Source organism: Rousettus aegyptiacus, unplaced genomic scaffold (assembly GCF_014176215.1).
Source record: "Rousettus aegyptiacus isolate mRouAeg1 unplaced genomic scaffold, mRouAeg1.p scaffold_m13_p_11, whole genome shotgun sequence".
NCBI lineage: Eukaryota > Metazoa > Chordata > Mammalia > Chiroptera > Pteropodidae > Rousettus > Rousettus aegyptiacus.
This window is the reverse complement of record NW_023416286.1, coordinates 72594850-72616069: the sequence shown is the minus strand read 5'-3', so window position 1 is coordinate 72616069 and position 21220 is coordinate 72594850. Positions and strand designations below refer to the sequence as shown.

The window sequence follows — 21220 nt, the reverse complement described above, 5'->3', positions numbered from 1 at the left end:
TTGGGCACTCCATTTTATGGATGAAGTAAAAAAGGCTCAGATGTGTCAAGTAACCACTAAAGCTAGTAAGTGGCTGGAGGAGAACTCAAAACAAAATCTTTGTATCACTACATCTCTATAAGCTAAGGAAATTCATATATGTACATATGTGTGTGTGTGTGTGTGTGTGTGTATAAACACACGCACCCTCAAATGTAAATAAATATGCATGTAGATACTCAGGTGGACTCTTTTGTCACATTTAGCAAGTTTTTTATTTCATTTAAGAATGTGAGATTACAGGTAAAATAGAAAAATCCTTGTTGCAAGGTTACCTACAGTTCTCATATCTGGGCTTGAAAGTATGATATATTATGACATATATTACATGTTACATGTTTAAAATCTCTGGGAAGAGAATAAATTATCTTAATGCTTTATTAAACATCTTTCTGCCCCCACAAATTATACTATTTAGCCTCTTGGACAGTAGGTAAAAAATGCTTATGTTAAACACAGTCATTTGAAATACAGATTTTTGGTTAGAAGATCTTGCTCAGAATTCAATCAACATATTAGACATCATATCATCACATTATATGTTATAACTGTTTTTTAAAAAATTACTATTGAAATATTCTTTCTTTTTTTCTTTGAGGATGTACTCTGAGAAAATCCTGGAATAGCTATCATAAGATAACAAGAAACATCTTTAATTTTAGGTATGTATGGTCAATAAATATTCCTAGAATGTCTATGATTTGTAAAGACACTGTTGGGACTATGGGGAAAAAAATGATGCTTTTAAAAGAAATGAGGAAAGATAATAAATAATGCAATATTCTTAAAAGAAAGCAGGGGTAGATGTTTTCTACCTCAGCCCACCAGAATCTTATTGCCAAACTGCTTACGAAGTCTAAAAACTACATAAATACTTTTGAAGTAAAAGAAAAAATTATAGAATAAAGAAAAAATCTATATACACATTTCACTCTCTCTCATGTCTGTGCACACATACACACATGGTAAGACAAAGAAAATTTGTAACTTTTATTTCTGTAATTATTCTATTTCACTAAATAACAGGTGAAATGCTTTGTGTGTATATATAGGTATGTGTGCATTTATAATAAAATAATTTTGCTAATTAAGAAATTACCAAATTAATTTAATGTTCCAGATTATTTCAAATTATAGAGATCAGTGAAAAAACTATGCTTCAGGGACAAAAAAAAACCCTAAAGAGTTACTGGTAAAAATGTGAGAAATGCTAGATAAAGCTGACATGAGGGGCAGTTTAACCGTGTCCCTGCTCTTCTACTTAGCTGAGAACTTGAGCTGTGGCATTCAGGAAAATTTTGCCTTTCAAACCGAGCTACTTTCTTAAAATTAAAGTATAAAGGGAAAAAGCACCAGTCCAAATAAAGCTAATACTCTAGATGCTAGAACAAAATGTAAGCAGAAATTTAAATATATACACATATTAAAGAACAGATTTTACATTATCAGTAGATAAAGTTGAATATTTATAATCATGGCCTTTGTACTCAGAACTGGCCTTATGTTCTGGATCTACAATCTTACAATGTATATTTCTAGGGCAAATTATTGATCTTCTTTAAACTGTTTCCTTATCTGTAGATTGGAGACATTATCTCAAATGAAGATGTACTAGAGTGCTTAAGGTACAGTGTTTAGTACCTTTTGGTGATAAGCAGCATAAGCAAAAATTAACAAAAATGGTCTTTTATACATGATTATTTTAATATCACGAAAGTATAAAATGAAAATAAATCTCATTTTACTAATTAATAAAGGAAATTCAGTATGCATAATCCACCTTCTAAGCAAGATAAAATGCCGGTGGGATGGATGGCAGCGAAGTTTAGGAAAAGAAAATTTACTCAGGTAGCCTGTCACATTCAACTTTCCTAATAAGATATGATTAATATAATTCGAATTTACTTCCAAAATATTAAAACTACTTTTAGATTCTACAGGTTTTTTAGTTATGCTAAAAATTAAGACTTCTGGTTTCTGGAATTTGGAAGTCAAACTTCAGTTATATTCTGCTGAGAATAACAGGTCTGTAAAAAGATCCAGGTAATTCCCATTATTACAGTACAGGCAGGCAATGATTCAGAAAATTGGTAATTGATATTTTTCTAAGTCATGATTTCAAATTTGCTCTGAGATGGTGGTAAAGGAAGCGGTGGTACTGATAACACTTAGACGCAATATGCATAAAGCTATACTGACACAATGCCAGTTGGAAACTTATTAATCTTTCAAAGACAAATCTGATTTATCATGGTCTTTATGTATTGCTTTGAAATATTTCATTAAATAATTTGGTAAAATGAAAACAGTAATTACACTTGTTTTTGAGAAGGCTGGTAATGAACCTTTAGGTCAAACAAAAGGGTCCCTATTCCTTAGTTCTCTTGTCTGCTGTCACTGTCCTGGTACACGTTAACAGAGTAACTGACAAAAAACCAGTAATTTCTGTTTAAAAAGTTTCATACATAATATGAATTTTCTGCCTGATTATGACTTTTTTCCTTTTTGTTTTTTCCTTGTATTTATCTGTAAGACTTCCTGCAACCTGGGTTCATCTAAATGTAAAAAATCTGTTGCTCCATAAAATTTGTAAACTAAGACTTCACTTCTCTTTCATTCTTCCACAATTCTTATCAAGGAAGGAAGAAACTATTTCACACACATGACACTATTACGTTTCCTTGAAATTCTTTTAAGTGACAATGAAGTGAATATCACATACGAATAGAGATGATGATTAGCTAGAAGTTGATGCTACTTATATTTCCAAACTAATTAATTTCATTAATTGAACTTGCCTGATGTATATTACAAATCTAGAAAAGTTTATACTCTTGTGTACTCTTTACCTAAGGTAGATAATTATATTACAGTGAATAACATCATTTGCTAACTATATTCGACCCTGGTTCCTAATAAAAACTAAATGAGCTAGAAATCTCTTAAGTAATCCTAATAAAAGTCATCAAAATAATTTTGTAGAAAAATAACTTAGACCTCAGTGTGAATGTACTTTATTAAAGGAAAGAGGTCATGTATTTGAATCCAAATAATGGGAATGTAAGCTGATACGTCCATAAAACATGTCATTCGCTGAGCACATTTTTATATTGGATGGTCAACATGTAAACTGAAGGCCAAGAAGAGCATATGGTTGTCATATTGCAAGGAGCTTTGAGAATTTTAAGTAGGAGCCTCAGGCTATTAAGAAAATGAATACTCAGTTAAGTGTAATTTCTTCGGGTCTATTTTCCATATTGTGAATTACTATCATGGATAAAGGGGTACAGCAATCCAAGGAAGCAGGACTGGAATCAAACGATCCGTTTAATGTATTAAGTATTAGAATAACAACAAAAATGTAAAAAGAGAAGAAACAACAACTTGAGAAAATCTGGAAAATTAAGTTGGTAGATATTTTATGGTGACGAAATTCACTTAACAGAAACAAACCTGCCCAGAACATCTCTCCTCCTCCACCTACTAGTGTAGTGAAATAGGTTTATTCTCTGGGGCATCTCTGAGCAACAAAAATCCAGTGTAAAACAATGAAAGTCACCCCTATAACGAATGCTTACCATAATCGTGCATATTATAAATGAAAATTTTAAATCAAATGTTTTTCTTAACATGTTTTATAGTATAATTTGCTAATACAGGAACTAGAATAGAAAGCATAAGTCATATTTTATTAACTACACTTAAAAAAAGTGTGACGAAAAACAAATGTCTTAGCTGCAGAACGTCTTGCTCAGAATAGCTTAAATGTTTCAAAAATGTGGGGAGGGATAACATCATTAAATAAAACCAGTCTGGTGAGTTGATAAATAATTAGTAACTGATAAACAACTCAACGAAGCTTCAGAAATGGCTTGATGAGGCAGGTAAGACTGACAGACTTACTCTGAAGCTGAGGCTGCTGGAAGGAAAGGGGCTGTCCGAACACAAATGGGCTGTGGACTAGGGAAGTGGGAGGTTTTGCAGCTTGATCAAAGATGGAAGGAGCTGGGAGATTGGGCCGTGACTGAATTGAATTCAATATGGCACTCAGTTGGTCACCTGCAGTGGGCAAAACAGTCAAAACTACAACTTGTTATTAATTAACATCCAAAATGGCAAAGTAAATGGTGCTTTATGACATTCAGATAAAGTTAAACACTAAATAAAACTATGCCAAATCAGAAATGTGTGGAAGTTGGTGATCATTATCTTCAAATTAGGGACTAAACGTTGCATCTTGTTTTAATAATGGAAGCACCCAACAATCTTATATAACAGCCCAAATCCGTTTGAATTCATTTACAAAATCTAGCAGCAGCATGGGAGAATAGAGTCTATGAAGAATCTATGATATGTTGATTCGATATCATGCAAGTATAAATGAAGATCTAAGTAAACAATGTCTTCTACATAGTACCTGACAGTAACTAATACCACCCTGCCTCATATGCAGTATGCTTCATGCAGAAAAATAAGCAAATAATGTGAGCGGTCTTTTTTATGAAGAAGGCAAAGTATATGTATTAACTTAGCAATATATTTACATTAGTTATAAATTAATATTTTCTTTAACATTGTTACCATGAAAGCAATTGTACATTTTTAAAAGCATGAATTCTTTTGGTTAAATGTATAGTATAAAAATCTGTAAGACACAGAAGATAAAAAGGAATATGAGCTACCAATTTGAATAGTATCTCAAATATAAATTCAGACTTTTTTTTCTTAAAATTAAATACAAAGGACATTCACAGAAAAATATTCTTTTAAATATGAAATACAATGGGACAGATGACAGCTCCTCACTTATGAGGAGATATATATATATATATCTATACTAGTTTAAATGATGCCAAAGAGGGAAAAAAAGCATATCCAGACATATGTACAAACTGAAAAAACAGTACCTTTCTAGCCATATTACTTAAATATAATAAAAATTCATAAATGAAAATTTCAAATGAGGCACTAACAAGGAATAGATTTATATCGAAAGAAATGTGTACACAAAAAACACATCTTTACTTTAAAAAAATTAATGCTACAGTTACAGAAAGGATTTTAGCTAAAGAATTTTATAAAATGGTTTTAAAGAAAAAGAATTTTTGCAAAAAATAATTTCTTGACCTTGGATAGTATGAAGAATTAGGGAAAAAGGGAACTATTGTTAAAGATAAGATAAATAAAGATTAAATATATTTAATCAGATTAAAGTCTCTTAATATTTTTTGTTCCATATAAATATTTTAAAAGCCTATTAATAAGTACATGCTATTTTTGAGCAATGGTAGCAAAATCACACTTTAAAAAAATAATACACTGTTATTTTCATTTAATAACGTGGTTTCAGCAATGTTTGTATCTCTTGAAAGCTGATTTTTATGATGTTTTAATAAATTATATTTTAAAGACCGATTCAAAGCAAGAGCCACCAGAATATATACATTTTAGAAACTGAAAACATACAATTTGAATTAAACATGCTTTAAAACAGATTATTATAGAAGTATACTAGTGTAAGTAAACACTGAGATTTTAAGGACTAACAATGGTAGAGAGAAAGGGACATGAAAAAAAATGCCACCAAGAATTTATCCTACTTAAGTATGACATTCTAACTTAAGTTAGCTGAAATCTGAGCTACCATTTCGAAATGAGCGAGCATATAGTATCCAAACCTGTAGGACAGATCAACACAATAAAGTAGAAAGAGTCCAAAAGAAATCTTGTGGCTAGGCTTCCTTAATAAAAATACTTTGTGGAAATAAAGATATCAAAGAGAAAGCAGTTTTATTTTAAATTGAATATTTCCTCTATATTAATGTAATTTTATATTTTGTAGACTATTTCACCTGCTTTGCAAGTCAGGTATGACACTGCATTTATTTCTTGAAATCAAATCCTGTGAATTAGTTTAACATTTAAAGTAAAATTAGTTCCATGTAGACTATCTTCTTCCTCCTACTCATCATCCAACTGTGTGCTATCTGCTTACAACATGGCTGATTCGGAAGGATCAGGTTCATAGGAGAGAACATGAAATGTGTCCGAATTTTTACACACAAATAACATTTTGGGTGAAATTCAGGTATAAATTATTTCAAAGCAACAAAATTTGGACTGTCCATGATGCTGGTGTCTTCTATTAACACAGCCAAAAAAGTTGTATACATTTTATACCAACATGGCCTAGGGTTTTTGGTTTTCTTTTACAACTTTCTAGCTTCATTATACATACCAAAACCACAGATTTCATGTCATGTAATTCTAAATTGACTAAGATAACTTGGTTATACATTAAAAGCCACACAAATTTAATAAAGCTCATGTGTAATATTACTTAAAAATATTACTTAAACATCTTGATTTTAAAGGAATCACTTTGGTAAGTTCTTTTTTGCTCATTAACATTCCTCCTAATAAGTAGATAATACAAAAAAAGTTCATTTGTTAGATATAATGACACTGAATATGATGTGAATTCAAAATGTGTCATTAAAATAGGAATAAATAAGCAAGAATTCCTATAAACTTAAGCTTAAACTGGTAAAAGCCACAATATAAAAGGAATACCTTCATAAACATTTTGACTGTTTTATAGGAATAAACTTTAATAAAATTTTGTGGGTAGACAGTAAAAAATATGGGTAGAAGATCAGGTAATAAAAATATTAAAGTTAGGTAAGTAAAAGACTACTTTTAAACACCTACCTTTATTATTTCCGAGTCCATAATCAAATCCTTGGGCACTGCAACTTGCCCCTTTGTTAAAAGTCTGTACTGAGAAAGGGCTTGGAGGAGGAGTTTGAGAATTTTGATCCAGAAGAACTTGTTCTACAATAAAAGGCACAGCTATGAAATTAGTTTCTTATATGCTTTCCCTATTCATAGAATAAAGAAAAAATTAGAAAGATTTTCATGATGGTCAGATTTTAAACTAATCTCACATTTAGATTTGCTAAGTTTACCAATTAGGTCAATGACACTGACAAAATATATGACAAATCTTTGTTTTCGATAATCAGATACACAGTGAAATTTAGAAGTGGGATACAGTCTTATGGAGTCAATTTACTTTCATTGTGGCAGGTTATGTCACTGAATGTATACTAATTATTTCTGGACCAGGAACTCATATTCGTAACAAATTTATACAAAACAAAAATAGATACTGTATAAGCCAAATATCAAAATATTTTATGCATTAGTATTCAAATGGAAAAATAGTTTTCCAAATGTCTAAAGTACATGGTACCAAAATAAATGTTCACTTCTAAAATACTTTAAGTCCTGAATGTGAAAATATGGATAATTAAAAAGTATAAAGGTGATAAACCATGTTCTGTGTCAGGGCTATTAACACATGCTGAAGTCAGCAAATTTATCAGAATTCTTAATTCAAGAAAGAAATGCCAGTATTTTATCTAGTTTACAAATGGCAAGAAAGCAACATATAAATTGGACTCTGTTAATCTCTGATCAAGTGTCTATGAAGTATCTCTAAGAGTTTATCTGATATAATACTAAAACCACTAATAGCATAATTAAATAGTCATACTAATGCCAGTTAAAAAAAGGCAAAATCTACTACATGAAAGGTAAAGAGAAAAAAGTGCCTAGGACATTAAAATAACATTATGAAAATGAAAAGTTTAAGCATTTTTAAAAGTTAGTATCCCTTTAAACAGAAAATGGAACTAGAAGAACATGGTGGAGTATTTTCTTCCACCTGAAAATGAGAATTCTGCTGTGCCAGTATTATAGTCTAACCCTTACGAACATTCCTGGACTTTTCCCATTGAACCAATCACAGTACTTCCCTTAGGCAATGCTCTTCAGTATAAGATATTTCAGCAGTGGACTATTTCTTCTGGAAAATACCCATGAACAGTCATCTGAACAGAAAAGACAGCATTGCTGTCATCCTCTAGATTCAGAACAGTCTGGCACCAAGTGCAAAGTCTGTTTTGACTACAGCAGTTAACTTTGCTTACTTGCTTTATCTATGAACATCAAAGACGAATAAAGAATTTTTACAAAGAGGAATGCTTTCACTTTACTTATACTACTTTATTAAATAAATGACTATACTGCCAAATCCTCTTAATTCCGTATTAAATAGTTACATAGTAATGCTAATTAGCAGACTATTTGAATACTACATCAAATAATTTTAGTGGTTTTAAGGCACTAACTTATCATCTCTTTCCTTATTACCCCAAGTTTTATATTAAAAAAAATTAGGACTCACATTATGACCACATACATCTCTCTCTCACACACACATGTATATATATGTTAAAAGAACAAAGGATTAAGTGATTACACTATTTGTTCATTTGTCTTTTATATAGAACTTATAAAGTATCCTCATTTTGAAAATGAGAAAACTGAGGCGCAGAGATATTAGGTAAACTGGCCGAGGTCACATAATTGAAAAGCTGTAGAGCTGGCATTTGTACCCTGGCAATCCAACTCGAGCCCACTCTTACACATTATACATCGCCAGTTAAAGTGACTATTAAGCTAAAAGGCCCTTTGATAGTCAGTCACCCAAACCATTCTCACATTATTTAACTATGTAATATATAAAGCTGATCTTACTTTAATAAGTAGTTTCACTTATGTGTAAATATTCTTATATAATGAAAACATTTAAGAATTCATGAATATGTAGTAAGTATATTTTAACACATAGTTAATATATTGTAAATGGGAAGGTTATTTTGCAAAATGTCTGATTTACACCAAATGAAGTTTTTTTCTTTTTCAAGACATAATGAAGAATAGTTCTACCATCTCAGAACATCATTTCATGACCATGTCACCTTTGACTAAGAAAGCGAATCTATAAAGATAAGGGAGGTAGGAGGTTCTCAAATTGTTTTCAATGGATTTTTGACGCAGTGCAGTGTGGTACGATGGAATGGGCCCTTATTTTGCAATGCAAATGAAGGTTCTGGCTCATCTTATATCTGCCATGTATCCAATTGTATAACCAAAGGCAAGTAATTTTAAATTCTATGAGCTTTAGTTGCCTTACCTGTAAAATGAAGATTATATAACCCATCTCAAAGGCTTACTTTGGGGAAAAAGGGAGAATGTTTTATGTATAATGTTAATATATCTACATGTACTCTGTTATTCCTGCAAGTTTCAAAACTTTCTTGAATATATTTATACTTATGGTCATATTACCTATTGGATAATGAGTATTATAAGTTTATTCTTTTTTGGATAAAGAAGCATGTCCAGTTGCTTATCTGACATTATCCTGTAATTTGGGGATTTGGTAGAAAAGTCTATGGTTGATTTATGTATTCATTTGATGTCCTAATATTTTTGTGACTCAGCTTATAGTTACGAAATTTAGTGAGCAACCAGTATGTGCCAAAACAGCTTCAGAATTAGGAATACAAAGATAAAAACCTGGTGCCTGTCCACAATGGACTCACAGTCCGAGAATTAAAAAACAAAAATTAACTTGAATGTAATATCATCACATTGTTCTAGTGGTGAATACAGTTCTTTAGGGCATACAGGGAATTCTTAACTCTGTCAAGGTCAGTCACATGAAGTTCCACTCGGGTGATGATGGGTCTGAACTCTGAAGAGTGACTTTGATACCAGGAGAATAGAGACAGGGGGAAAAATATGGAGAATCTTTTATTAAATGAGTTCACTGCTGAAAAAGGTAAAATGAAGTTTAAAGCTGAAATTCTAACAACAAAACAGAAAATCCCCCAAAAGATGCTATGCATTTATTCAATGCTTCTTTCCTGAGACAAAATTCAATCGCATAATATTGCCTGGGAGAAGTACTATGATTGATTGTAGTTAGAAAATGGAACTTCCATTTAGTGGTAGAAAGGGTAAAAAATTCAGTCCTGGACTGGCACAGAGGAATAATCATAGAAATTTATATGAATGAAATAAAAAGCATGTTTTACAAACAGGAATTCAAATGTTTCACATTTTAACTCTCTTTTTCGATGTGCATTTGTGTATTTCACAAATTTCAACGAGTGCAAGATTTTGTAACACTTAGTTTTGCTTTTGCTTAAAAAATACACAAAGTGCTTTATAATAAAATAAATACAATGCATTTTAAACTTCTGCATTTCAAAAGTTAATTGAAATAAATCACAAATTTAAGCCAACTTGCCATCTTCATGTCGGAGGTACTGGTTTCCGCCTCTGTCTCTAGCTAAGGACCATGCCTCTCCTTCATCACTCTCACAGAACTCTACCATGCTGTTCTTATCCAGCTGCACCCATGTACCTTCAGAATTGGTTACCTAGTACATAACGAAAAGCATGATTGATTGGCTTTATTCTTTCAGGGCACTCAGGCTGAAAACCAGCAAAAGTTTAAGAGTTTGAAGTGTAATCATTCCAATAAATATTTACCATGAAATTAGTTTCTGAAATTAAGACCACAGCCTGAGGTAAGACAGAAATCAACATAAAGTTCTGTGAAATACTGCTTATTTATGATTTCAGTTAAAATAATTTTTAAGGCACATGGATAATTCCTAATAATTTTAAACATTACCCAAAGACACATGGCTCTTTTTTTTTCCTTTTTTGCACCTATAATGTCATAACACTGCTTACTTTATTATTTAGCTTGGTAGTACCTACAATGCAACTTGAAAATGACCCTGACACTGAGAAATAGCATGACACACTACATCTTCAAGCTCATCAGCTGAGGCAAATGCCACAGTTGACAAAAGAGTAATTTTATTTGCTCAGGACTTCAGTGAGGCACATGAACAGGAACAAAGAAATGAAACCCTCTGTATATGTCACATCTCCATATCAATCCACAGCAAACATTCTGAAGTGCTGTTAATCCATGACAGTGTAGCACATTTGTAGTAATAAAAAGATATATACAAATACCAAACATTTATATACACAATACATATCATTTTGTTTATATATATATAGTTTTCACAAGGATATTATGAGAATAAAATTATTAGAAAAGAAGCAGAGAAAAATTACATTAGTATTTTCAATATGAATAAAGACAAAGAACATTAACTTTTAAAAACCTGCGATGGAAATGGCAACCTTTGGAAGAAAGAGATGCTTTGGTTGTATTATATTAAAAATGAAAGTCTTAGAAGTCATGAAGCTACAAGAATCCATACCTCTCCCACTGCTTTGACTTTGTTTCCCAGAACTAACATTCCAATTGGGATACCTCTAAGGTTGGGGCAGCTTCTGATGTTGTGGCCGGAAGGTCCCGTCTTTACTACCTTGTACATGCCTGGCCCTCCTCGCATGAACGGCATGTCTTGTTCTTGCATTGTTGCTTCCTGTGGGCAGCAGGAGTTTATTTCTTTGAAAAAGTCATCAGTATTAGTTTTAGGTTCCTGAAAATTTGAATAGGAAAACAAAATAAACAAAATACAATCTATGATCACTTTCGACATCTTCCTATTAATAGCTTTTACACAAATTCTACAATACTGTCAATTAAGAAAGAAAATACATATTCAAAGATAAGTATGAGTCAAAACAACTGTTGAAGAACTGTTCAGTTTTTCAATGCTGAATAATAATTAAAGTCGAAGAGAAGAAAATATAATAGGACAGCAATTGAATCTTGGGCTTTTGCCCACCACAATTTTAAAAATACAGTAGTACTTGATTTTACTTTTACTTTTTAATGAAATATTTAACAGCAGGAGTAACAGCAATAATTTACTATGTGAACCACAACTGAATAATTTTGAATCATTATTAATGCACTACTGTATGTTGATATGCATTAAAAAGCCTAAATCTTCATTTCCTTCTACTTTTGTCTGTAATAATTATTTATAAATATAGAAAATAGGTGCGAAGACTCTGGAGACTTATTGATAAACAGATAAAAATGATGAAGGAATATGCATAAAATACAGCTACACCTTAATATGTACTAGTTATGAATGAAATAAGAATGTTTATAAGATTTTAATAGCTCATGCTTTCTTAATCTAGCACAAATAAAATGTCATTATTAAGCAGTGATATATTAATGCTATTGGCAGAAAAAGGTGATTATACTCTTAGCAGAGAGGAGAGGGTAACATTAAAGATGGATTTTTACATATATATTTTGATATAAAAGAGAGTTCTAAAATGAAAGAAAACGCCCTAAATTTTCTGTTGAATCTTAATGCTGTGATAAAATTGTTTATGTGAATGCAATGCAGAAAAATAATAACTTTCCCATATTTGCTCTTCTTCCCAACTAAATATAAAGTTCCACACTAGGAGTTCTTCCATTGTCATTATTACTCCTTTAAAACAGACTGACACTGAATTTTTAAATACAGTAACCTGTACTCTACAAATTGCTTTATAGTCAAATAGAGTAAAAGATAAGTATAATGGGTCACTTTTTCAAATATTAGGTTTAAATTAGTATTTAATAATGTTAGAATAAAAAGGAGAAAAAACGTTATACAAGATAAAATATTACTGAATAGCTCTATCCCTATAAATAGTCTTATATAGGAGGAATGTAAACATATCTATTACACAGTAGGAAATTAAAAATAATATCCTGAGGTTAAAAAAATGTTTTTTCAAGAAATCTTTTTTCCTGTGACTCTAATTCAATGTGGTTGGTCAGGGAAAATTTTAGAGCTACTATTAACATTCACACAATATTTTGTAAATTTCATAGTCGTGATCAATAAGTGTCAATTTTTACTTATACAAATGTGCACTATAAACAATATTTATTTTCACTTACTGTAATTATCATACTGTGTTTATCTGAAATTCTTTAGCTATAATTGGCAATTTAATATAAATGAGAATTTTAAATACTTAAAAAACGTACACTTGATTTACAATCTAAAATAACCTTAAAAAAATCCATTTAATATACCCATGGATGTACACTTGTAAAAACTTACATACGTGACTTTAGGAATACAAAGTGGACTCAAAATAAAGATGGAGGGCAGGGTCTAAACTTTAAATTGTGCTACTACACTCACAAGGTTTTCGGTAAATATTTTTAAATGTCCAATTGTGAATGATCAATTTTAGTAATTACATTATGCTATTTCATAGTTGGGAGATGCAAGTTAGTCCTTATTACAATTGATTTTTTAATAAAATTACATGGTTTGATGTCAAAAATCACAAGCAAATATTAATAGATTTAGCAAAAAAATGTCGTTAGTCTTTAAGGATAAGTCTAGAGCATTTAATAATTAAGTATAACAATATTTCCAATTTTTGATCATTCGGGGTAACACTGAGAGGTAAATTTTGGCGAAAACCAGTAATAACTGCAGGTTATTCACTGAAAGGCAGTACATGAGTTTTATCAAAATATTTAATATTTTATTGAATAAACTATTAAAATTAAAAAATGTAAAACAAAGCCTATGTTTTATACTAAACAGTGCAGAAAGAACTGATAGACATGAAATCAGGACTGAGCCGTTCATTCTCAAGCAATCCTAAAATACATGTTTTATTCAATACAGAAATGTAAGGCCTGGCACCAGCACACGGAAGTGACAGATTACAATGTGTTTTTTTTCTCCCTGCATTCCTGCCCCATTCTCAGATGAACATTCAAAAGGGCATTGTGGAAGAAGAGATAAAAAACTGAAGGGCCATAAGGTCGGGACTCTCCCACCTAAATAAGCTAGTTCAGAAAACGTTAGACTTGGGTGTAAATGCTGGAGAAGCTAGCCATAAAATTAAACCTATCGAATTGGAAGTCACATAAAGGTTTAACTTAAACTAATAATATATTCATTGGCAGAAGTAGTTAACTGGAAAAGGATTACAGGGGAAACACAACTGCAGCACTTTTTATAGATTTTTGGTTAAAAAAATTATTAATCTTAAGCAAAAGTTTCAAAGGATATAATGTAAATTTGTTATACATGCTGAAATACCTGAATAATGTATGATTGTTCCTTACAATTAACTCACCTGGGGGAAAAAAGCTTTGGAAGTCCATGAAAATACGTCCAAATCCCTGACTCCTTGGCTAGCATTAAAGATATTCTGAGCAACAAAGTTTAAGAAAGAAAAATATCAACATAGAAAGGGAACAGGATATCAGCTGCAGAAGATGCGTTCACAGTAAAGACACTGCTCTGTGCTCTAGCACCAGCACCGAGACTGAAGCCACCTGAGTAAACCACACATCAAGGAAATTCTGATAAATAAGTTTTTGTCAGAAGCTCTCCATGGATATAGTGTGTCATGCCATTTACTACAATTAAGAGCCAGACATTGATTTAAAGCTTAAGACAATCAATGCAAGAAGGAAACCTTAAAACTCCTTTAACTGACAACGTATCTATTCCAATACAACCTAGATTTGTTTTATGACAGAAAACAGTCTGTGGTTTTATAAAGAAAATATGAATAATAGAGATTGTATAGATAGTGTGACTATTATGAATAATAATGGCATGTAGTATATGTGACTAGTTATTACTTTTTAAAATTATAAAAAGAAAAAAATCAAAAAGTAAAAAAAGAAATTCTAAGTAATTTTTCAATTTTCCTCTCTTCTACGAATGGGAAAAAATCATTTGGAAATGTTACTGAAAGCTGTTAGCAAATTTGTTTAGAAAGCATACAGAAAAACATACAATCTGAATCTTTTATCAAAAGACAGGCTTAGTTTTCTCCATTTCAAAGTTTAGGAAATAAACAGCATTTGGTCACTATGGTAAAGTCTAAAAATATTTTGTTAAAGAACAACCAATTCACAGCAGCATGGACCTAGAAAAATCAACATTTTCACAAAATGTCATAATAAAAATTTAAATGATACACGTTTTACACAAATATATCATGCTATTGAATATATTTATCTGATCTAAAATTAAAATCTTTCCAGTGAGTAGTAATCACACAATTTTACTGCTTATGTACATACTGTAATAAATGGTTATTTTGTACAAAAAAGAAGATATTCGAATGTTACTAAAAGCTGTCATCATCCAAGATTTCAACACAAAAAGAAACAACAAAATTCCCAACCAATTATAAGCCATTTTAGATGACCTTCTATTCTTTAGTTCTGTATTTTCCTCATATATATGTGTATAGACAGATGTAGACACAAACCCATATACATACATATATGCTAATTCATAAATATAAGACATATAAAAGCCAGGAAAAACGAGTTTCCAATTAATATGCCTGCAAATAAATGTAAAACAAAACAATACCCAAAACAGAACCTCCCTCCACATTTAAAAATGAATAGAGGATAGGGTCTTTTCCCTGTAGTTAAGTGGAAACTTGTTGCAAAGCATTTTGAAGGGTTCTGGGGAAAAAAGATGTCCTTATTGGTCCATCCATGTATACAAGAATTTGTGCAATAATTTCTCATTATTATTTCATAGATTAATATAGATTTACATATAATTGTGTATATATGTATACGTGTAATACATTTATATATGTATGTGTGTATATGTATATGTATGGTATATACATATACCCACAAATACATATATCTACAAAAATCTATATCATTTTATCCTCAAAGACTATTTTACAGGCAAAAATGTTCTGTCAAGAAAATTAGAAAACTAAAGCATACTAAAAACATAACTAAATTAATGAATACCAAATTGCAACTCTAAGCTGATAATCTTTCAAGGCACAGAAGAAATCAAATAAGTGAGTAACTTTCATGGTGAAAATACATGACCAAACATGCCAAAAGCTCATGCAAAAAATAATGATAATTCTTTCATTGTGCTAGATAAGCACAGAGTTTAGAATTGTCATTTTTAAAATGAAAAAGCTAAAATATCCAGGAAAACTAAACATAGCATATACACAATCACAATGTTATTGTAATTGCCTAAATCTCATTCTGTTTAAGAAATTTAAATACCAAGCTAAAGTGTGAAAAGAAGCTTTTCATAGCCATCTAGGACAGCACATGTACTAACGGGAAATTAATAAGTAAAAATTTAGTATTTACTAAGATTTAAAAAACAGGCTATGTATACACATATACATAAATCTATTAATAAAACCAAACCAAGAAATCTGGGGTATGTTAAAGCTGTGACTACCAGGCATCATTGGGTATCTCAAAAGAATAAAATTGGACATAAAATGCAGGAAACACTTGCTAATTTTAATAATTACCCTAATTACCAAATGATATTTTCTCTTTATCTCTCCATCAAATCTTTGGGGCCCCACAATTTGGAAAAATCGAGCTACTTTCTACACGTGAACAGTAAGCAATCAGCCAAGGTAGGTAAGAAGTGGTTTGTGTAAATGCACTGAAATGTTTGGAGATTCAAGTTGCTTTTGCAAGAATTCAGACAATATGGACATTAAAAAGGTACCTTAGAACATTTCCAATGAGGCACCATCTACTATCCTTGATACACACTTTCTCCACCATTCAGCCTCATTCACAATGTTGGAAGAACTGATTTTTGATGAAGTATCCACAGAATTGTGCCTTTCCTATCCTAGAAGTAAACTTGTTTTTCCAAAAAATGTAGGCTCTATTCCAGGCTGTCAAATGTCTCCTGTGTCATCTGTATAACTAATCCTCTCTTTATTTACTTATATTTTCCCTGATGAATGAAACATTCTACTAGTTTACATTTTGTAGTTTCCAAATCTTTGGAATTTTAATTTAAAATAAACATTTCCCGGGTATGCTTTCTCAGACTGACCCATGTCACCTTCAACATGTATCATGGTATTCATCCTCATTCAACCCCTAAAGTTATAAATATTCATATTTATTTAACTTGGGCATTCTAGCCGTAGTAATACAATTTTTATAGGTATATTCACTTTATCTTTTTATAATTTTATTAACCCTTATCTTTCCACTAGATTAAGGTAGAAAAACCTAAAAGCATGGCTTTAATCACATCAACTGGGGTTCCGAACCAGCTCCACTACTTCTGCTTGCGATCTTGGGAGATAAGCTATCTTTTGTCATTGGAAGAATAATGATAAAATACTTAACATCATCACAGAGTCACCCTGAGAATTATGTGAGAGAATTAAAGTAAGGAGCATAAATGTGTTAGAAATTATTTTAAGCAGCATGATCAAACCAAATTCCTGGAAGAAAATTAGTATTCGACAATGTTGAAAGCCTATCATGAACAAAATGTAATTAACACTTTGGAAGAAACAAATAAGAGTAAGAAGCGATCCTTAATGCTTCCTTTCCCTTAAGAAGCTTAACAACAGAAATAAGAAGTATATAATTACAAGTGGGCTGAAGGCAAAATAAAAACCCACCTGAACATAGGGTAGTTGGAGAAAGAAGTAAGCCTTCTCTACTTTCACACAGTGCTATCTGAGAAGGCAGAGGGAAACCTAATTTTCCCAGTACTTTTTTTGCTATCCCCAATTCTTTGCTTCACTCATATCGACTATTTATCAGTTCCCAAACACAGTATGCTGCCATAATTTTGGACATTTGATCCTGTCTAGAAATTCCTTTACTTTTTCCTGGTAACTTTTCTTCAAGATGTCCTCATATGTCACCCTCTAAGTGAAGCCATTCTGTAACTTATCACAAGGCAACTTAATTATTTGAACAGAGTATGTCTATCACTTTATATAGTGAGTACCTGGAGAGCAAGACCTGTACTTCATCTTATCTCCCGTGTATCCCTCCCCTCTGCTCTCCACCCAACATCTACTCCCCAGCTTAGTATCTGGTACATAAGAACTCAGTAAATATTTGTTACATGAACAGTTAATAAATAATAGCTACAGAATTACTGGGAAGTACAGAGAAGAGAAATGTTAAGAGAAATTTTTAATCCTAGTCAACAAGGAAAATATTTTAAAAGTTAGGGGAAAAAATGGAAGAAAAGGCATTCTAGACAAATGAAACAACACAAAGACTGTAAGATGTGAAATTGAACATAGTGTTCTAAGAAGGGAAAGAAATCCTAATAGACCATGAGAACCTCACAAAAAAGGATCTGTATCCTTCATATTTATTCATATTCTTTCCATTAATTTAAAAATATTTTAAAAAATATAGTCATAATATGAATGTCTAATGCTATTTAATCTCTAAACTAGAGCATTACTAAAGCGCTAAAACAGAGTTAAAGTCTAAGTTAGGATGCCGTTATTTCTTAGTAATGATGTTTAAATAGAACTGTTGCTAGGCAGGCCAAAATTTAACTAACATACAAGAGTTCTATAATATGATTAAATAAACAAGACGGTGCAACAAAAATCACTTAAAGCTCATTCTAAACACAATTATTGATGGTAATCTTTTTTTTCGAGTAGTTCATCAGCAGCAGCGTTCAAATTGCATATTTCCGCCCCCACTCTGCCGAACAGTTTACTTGGGACAGAATCCAAATCAGGTTCACACATTGATGTGAAAGAAAAATTGTTTTAACCAGAAAAGGTTGAAGAGGTAGATGTAAACATCACCGAAGGTAACTTTTCAGTACTTTTGGATCTTAAGTTAGTGCCATTGGTTCTTGGTTATTTCTAATTTTATTTCAAATCTCTCAGCTTTTTTTTTTTTTCATTTAGCAGTATTTTACAATTATAAGCCATAATTATAGTTGATTTAGTCACAAATAGACTAAAGTAAAAAAGGGAGAATAGGTATAAAGTGTCTTTTCCAGTAGTAAATGTACCAACAGGTGCAAAGAAATAAGTAGCAAGATGCATTTATTTAGCTGTATTCGTCGTTCCTTTAGAGCATGAGATGGAATTATTATTCCTTCTATGAAAATGTCATTATTCCCTCTCCGTCCTACCATGTTGAGCCCTCCAGACTAAGGTACTCATTGGCTCTGACTCTGTGTGGGTCCTCCTTTAACACCCACACTGAAGCAACTTTATATCAGATCTGTTTGGGGCCAAAATCAAATATTCTACTTTATCACACAAACTGCCTATATCCTTCCAGCTCTTTAACCATAGTGCACCTACTATATTGTTCTAGGATTTTATTAAGTCCTCCAAGTTTCCTGGACCCTCCATTTGCCCTTCTGCATTTCTAATTTAGGCTGGATCCCAGGTAGTAACCTCATCTGCTCTTCCAACAGCATCTGAAATTCCTTTTTGCCCCTAATTTTTTGTCATAACAGCCCAGAAAATTCCAGTTAATGCTACAATCTGCTTTCTTGGCTCCTTTAATTCTGGACATGTAGGGCTATGGGAGGAAGAGTGTCTAGAAAGGATCTATCCAGTGGTCTCACTGGGTCCTTGGTGGCCCCAAAATGTCAAATAAGTAGTTTTTTGTTAGGTGCTCCCTTCTATTTCTATAAACATATTTCCAATTTTTTACATTTCTAAACCCTCTAACTTAACTCATTTATTTCAGTCTCAACTGATGGCTTTCCTGTCTTCTTTTTATGGAAATATGGTCTCCTTCAACCTCTTCCCTTTCTCCCTCCATCCCTAAAAACTTATCAACTGTCATACATATCTCCTCTTCCTTCACAGAAATGACTCTCCAAATGTGACCTTAATTCCATTTTTTCCTCCTTTTTCAATCTTTGAATTTCTTATCTACATCTTTAATTTATCCCTTTCCTACTGTTTCTTTTAATTTATTAAAATTTCAAGTCACTACCATCCTTAAAACGAAGGAACCAGAAAATCCTCAGACTTAATGATACCAGACACTGAGTTATTTATATTAAAATAGAACTCATGTCATTCTTAAACATGAAAAAAGGCTAGAAAATACCAAAAGCTAGTTCATCTTACTTTCTATCTCCAATATTCTGCATCTAGATTTTTCCAATAAGTCAGTGATAACCTCCTCATTCATGTTTCAGTGAAAACCCAACAAGTATCTGTATGGTTCTCTCCTATCTTTTTACTGCCCTTCTCTCTCTGGCCTCAAGAAGACTGCTACAAATCGTGTCTTAGATGAGGTTGAAAAGCATCAAATAACAGAATATCGATGCTGATTCAGAATTCAACACACAGCACTTATTGCTCTTATTTCTTTTATTTTCTTACTTTATCTGTGTGAGTATCTTCCTCTCACAAAAGTGTCTCCTCAAATGAACAAAGGAATTAGGAAAAAAATAAATTAGAGTCGGGGAGGTGGTCAAGATAATATAATGCCTTACTAGGGACTTAATATACACAAAAGTATAAATTGGTGAAAACTTAAAAATAAACTGTATTATTTCATTTAAAATAAAATTTTCATAATCCTGAGGAATAGTTGGTTATTATAATAAAAGAATGGTTTCAAACCATGTAAAGCCAACTTTTTAGCCATAGATGATAAAGGATTATTACTTCTCTTTCAGAGTAATACCTCTTTTGCAGATGGTCAAAATCCTTTTCATTTTTACCTACAGATACAAATCTGAGAAAAATTTTAAAAGATCTGATTTAAAATTTTATATTTTAATTATAGATTTGTCACTGTTTAGTTTACCCTAAGTAGAGCAGTGTGCCAACATTCTCCAAACTTTTTTTCAGCATATACCTATTAGTAAAAAATATATGCATATATCTTTCCCCACTGTACTATCATACATACAACATATACAAAAGAATATTAAAAAGTGAGGTCAATAAATATAAAAAGAAGTTCCCTTACTTTCTTTCCCCAAAAATCATCCTGTATAATTGCAACTTAGGAGATCCTTACTCTGGACTATCATGGAGAAAAACAAATAATATATTGAATGGTTTGATATAATAAGCTAACTTATACACTGATTTTTAAGAAATTAAACTGTTTAAAACACTGTTTTTTTTTTTAAATAAAATTTTCACAGTGCTGTTTATTGGCAGTGTCATAAAAAATGCATACATGTGATGATGATGAAAAAAAGAAAAATCATACTTTTCTGTTTAAATTATAAAAAGAGTTGTGGGTTACTATCACATTAAGTGATGTAGCAATCTCGTGAACACTGGCTTTAAGTATTTTACTGCATTAGTCAAGAGGATCAGATTCTCTCAAACAGTAGGATTCAGCTTCAATTAGAACACTGTAGCACCACAGGTCTAAAAATCTGCCTTATTTTAACTTAATATTATTATAAACCGAGAAAAGAAAAGATTCACGCTTAGACAAGACACAGAGAAATAATTACAAAATGCCAACATAACAAACAAATGTTATACAAGTTTTTGAATGTGTAAGAAATCTGAATTTATAAATTTTAGTTTGGAA

At 31.5% G+C, this 21220-nt stretch overlaps 1 protein-coding gene across 12 annotated transcripts in view; it reads right to left on the bottom strand.

The window, feature by feature from the left end:
- MYCBP2 (MYC binding protein 2) overlaps positions 1 to 21220 on the bottom strand; it is a 232740-nt gene that overhangs the window by 52348 nt on the left and 159172 nt on the right. For 6 of the 12 annotated variants that reach the window (XM_016149321.2, XM_016149322.2, XM_016149327.2 and 3 more), the window contains 5 exons: positions 14005 to 14079; positions 11202 to 11426; positions 10205 to 10337; positions 6751 to 6873; positions 3943 to 4122 (listed from right to left, as the gene is read on the bottom strand). In XM_016149321.2, the coding sequence (XP_016004807.1) occupies positions 3943 to 4122; positions 6751 to 6873; positions 10205 to 10337; positions 11202 to 11426; positions 14005 to 14079 (736 nt within the window). The remainder of the gene's footprint in view (positions 1 to 3942; positions 4123 to 6750; positions 6874 to 10204; positions 10338 to 11201; positions 11427 to 14004; positions 14080 to 21220) is intronic. The other 6 variants (XM_016149323.2, XM_016149332.2, XM_016149328.2 and 3 more) reach the window with 5 other exon arrangements.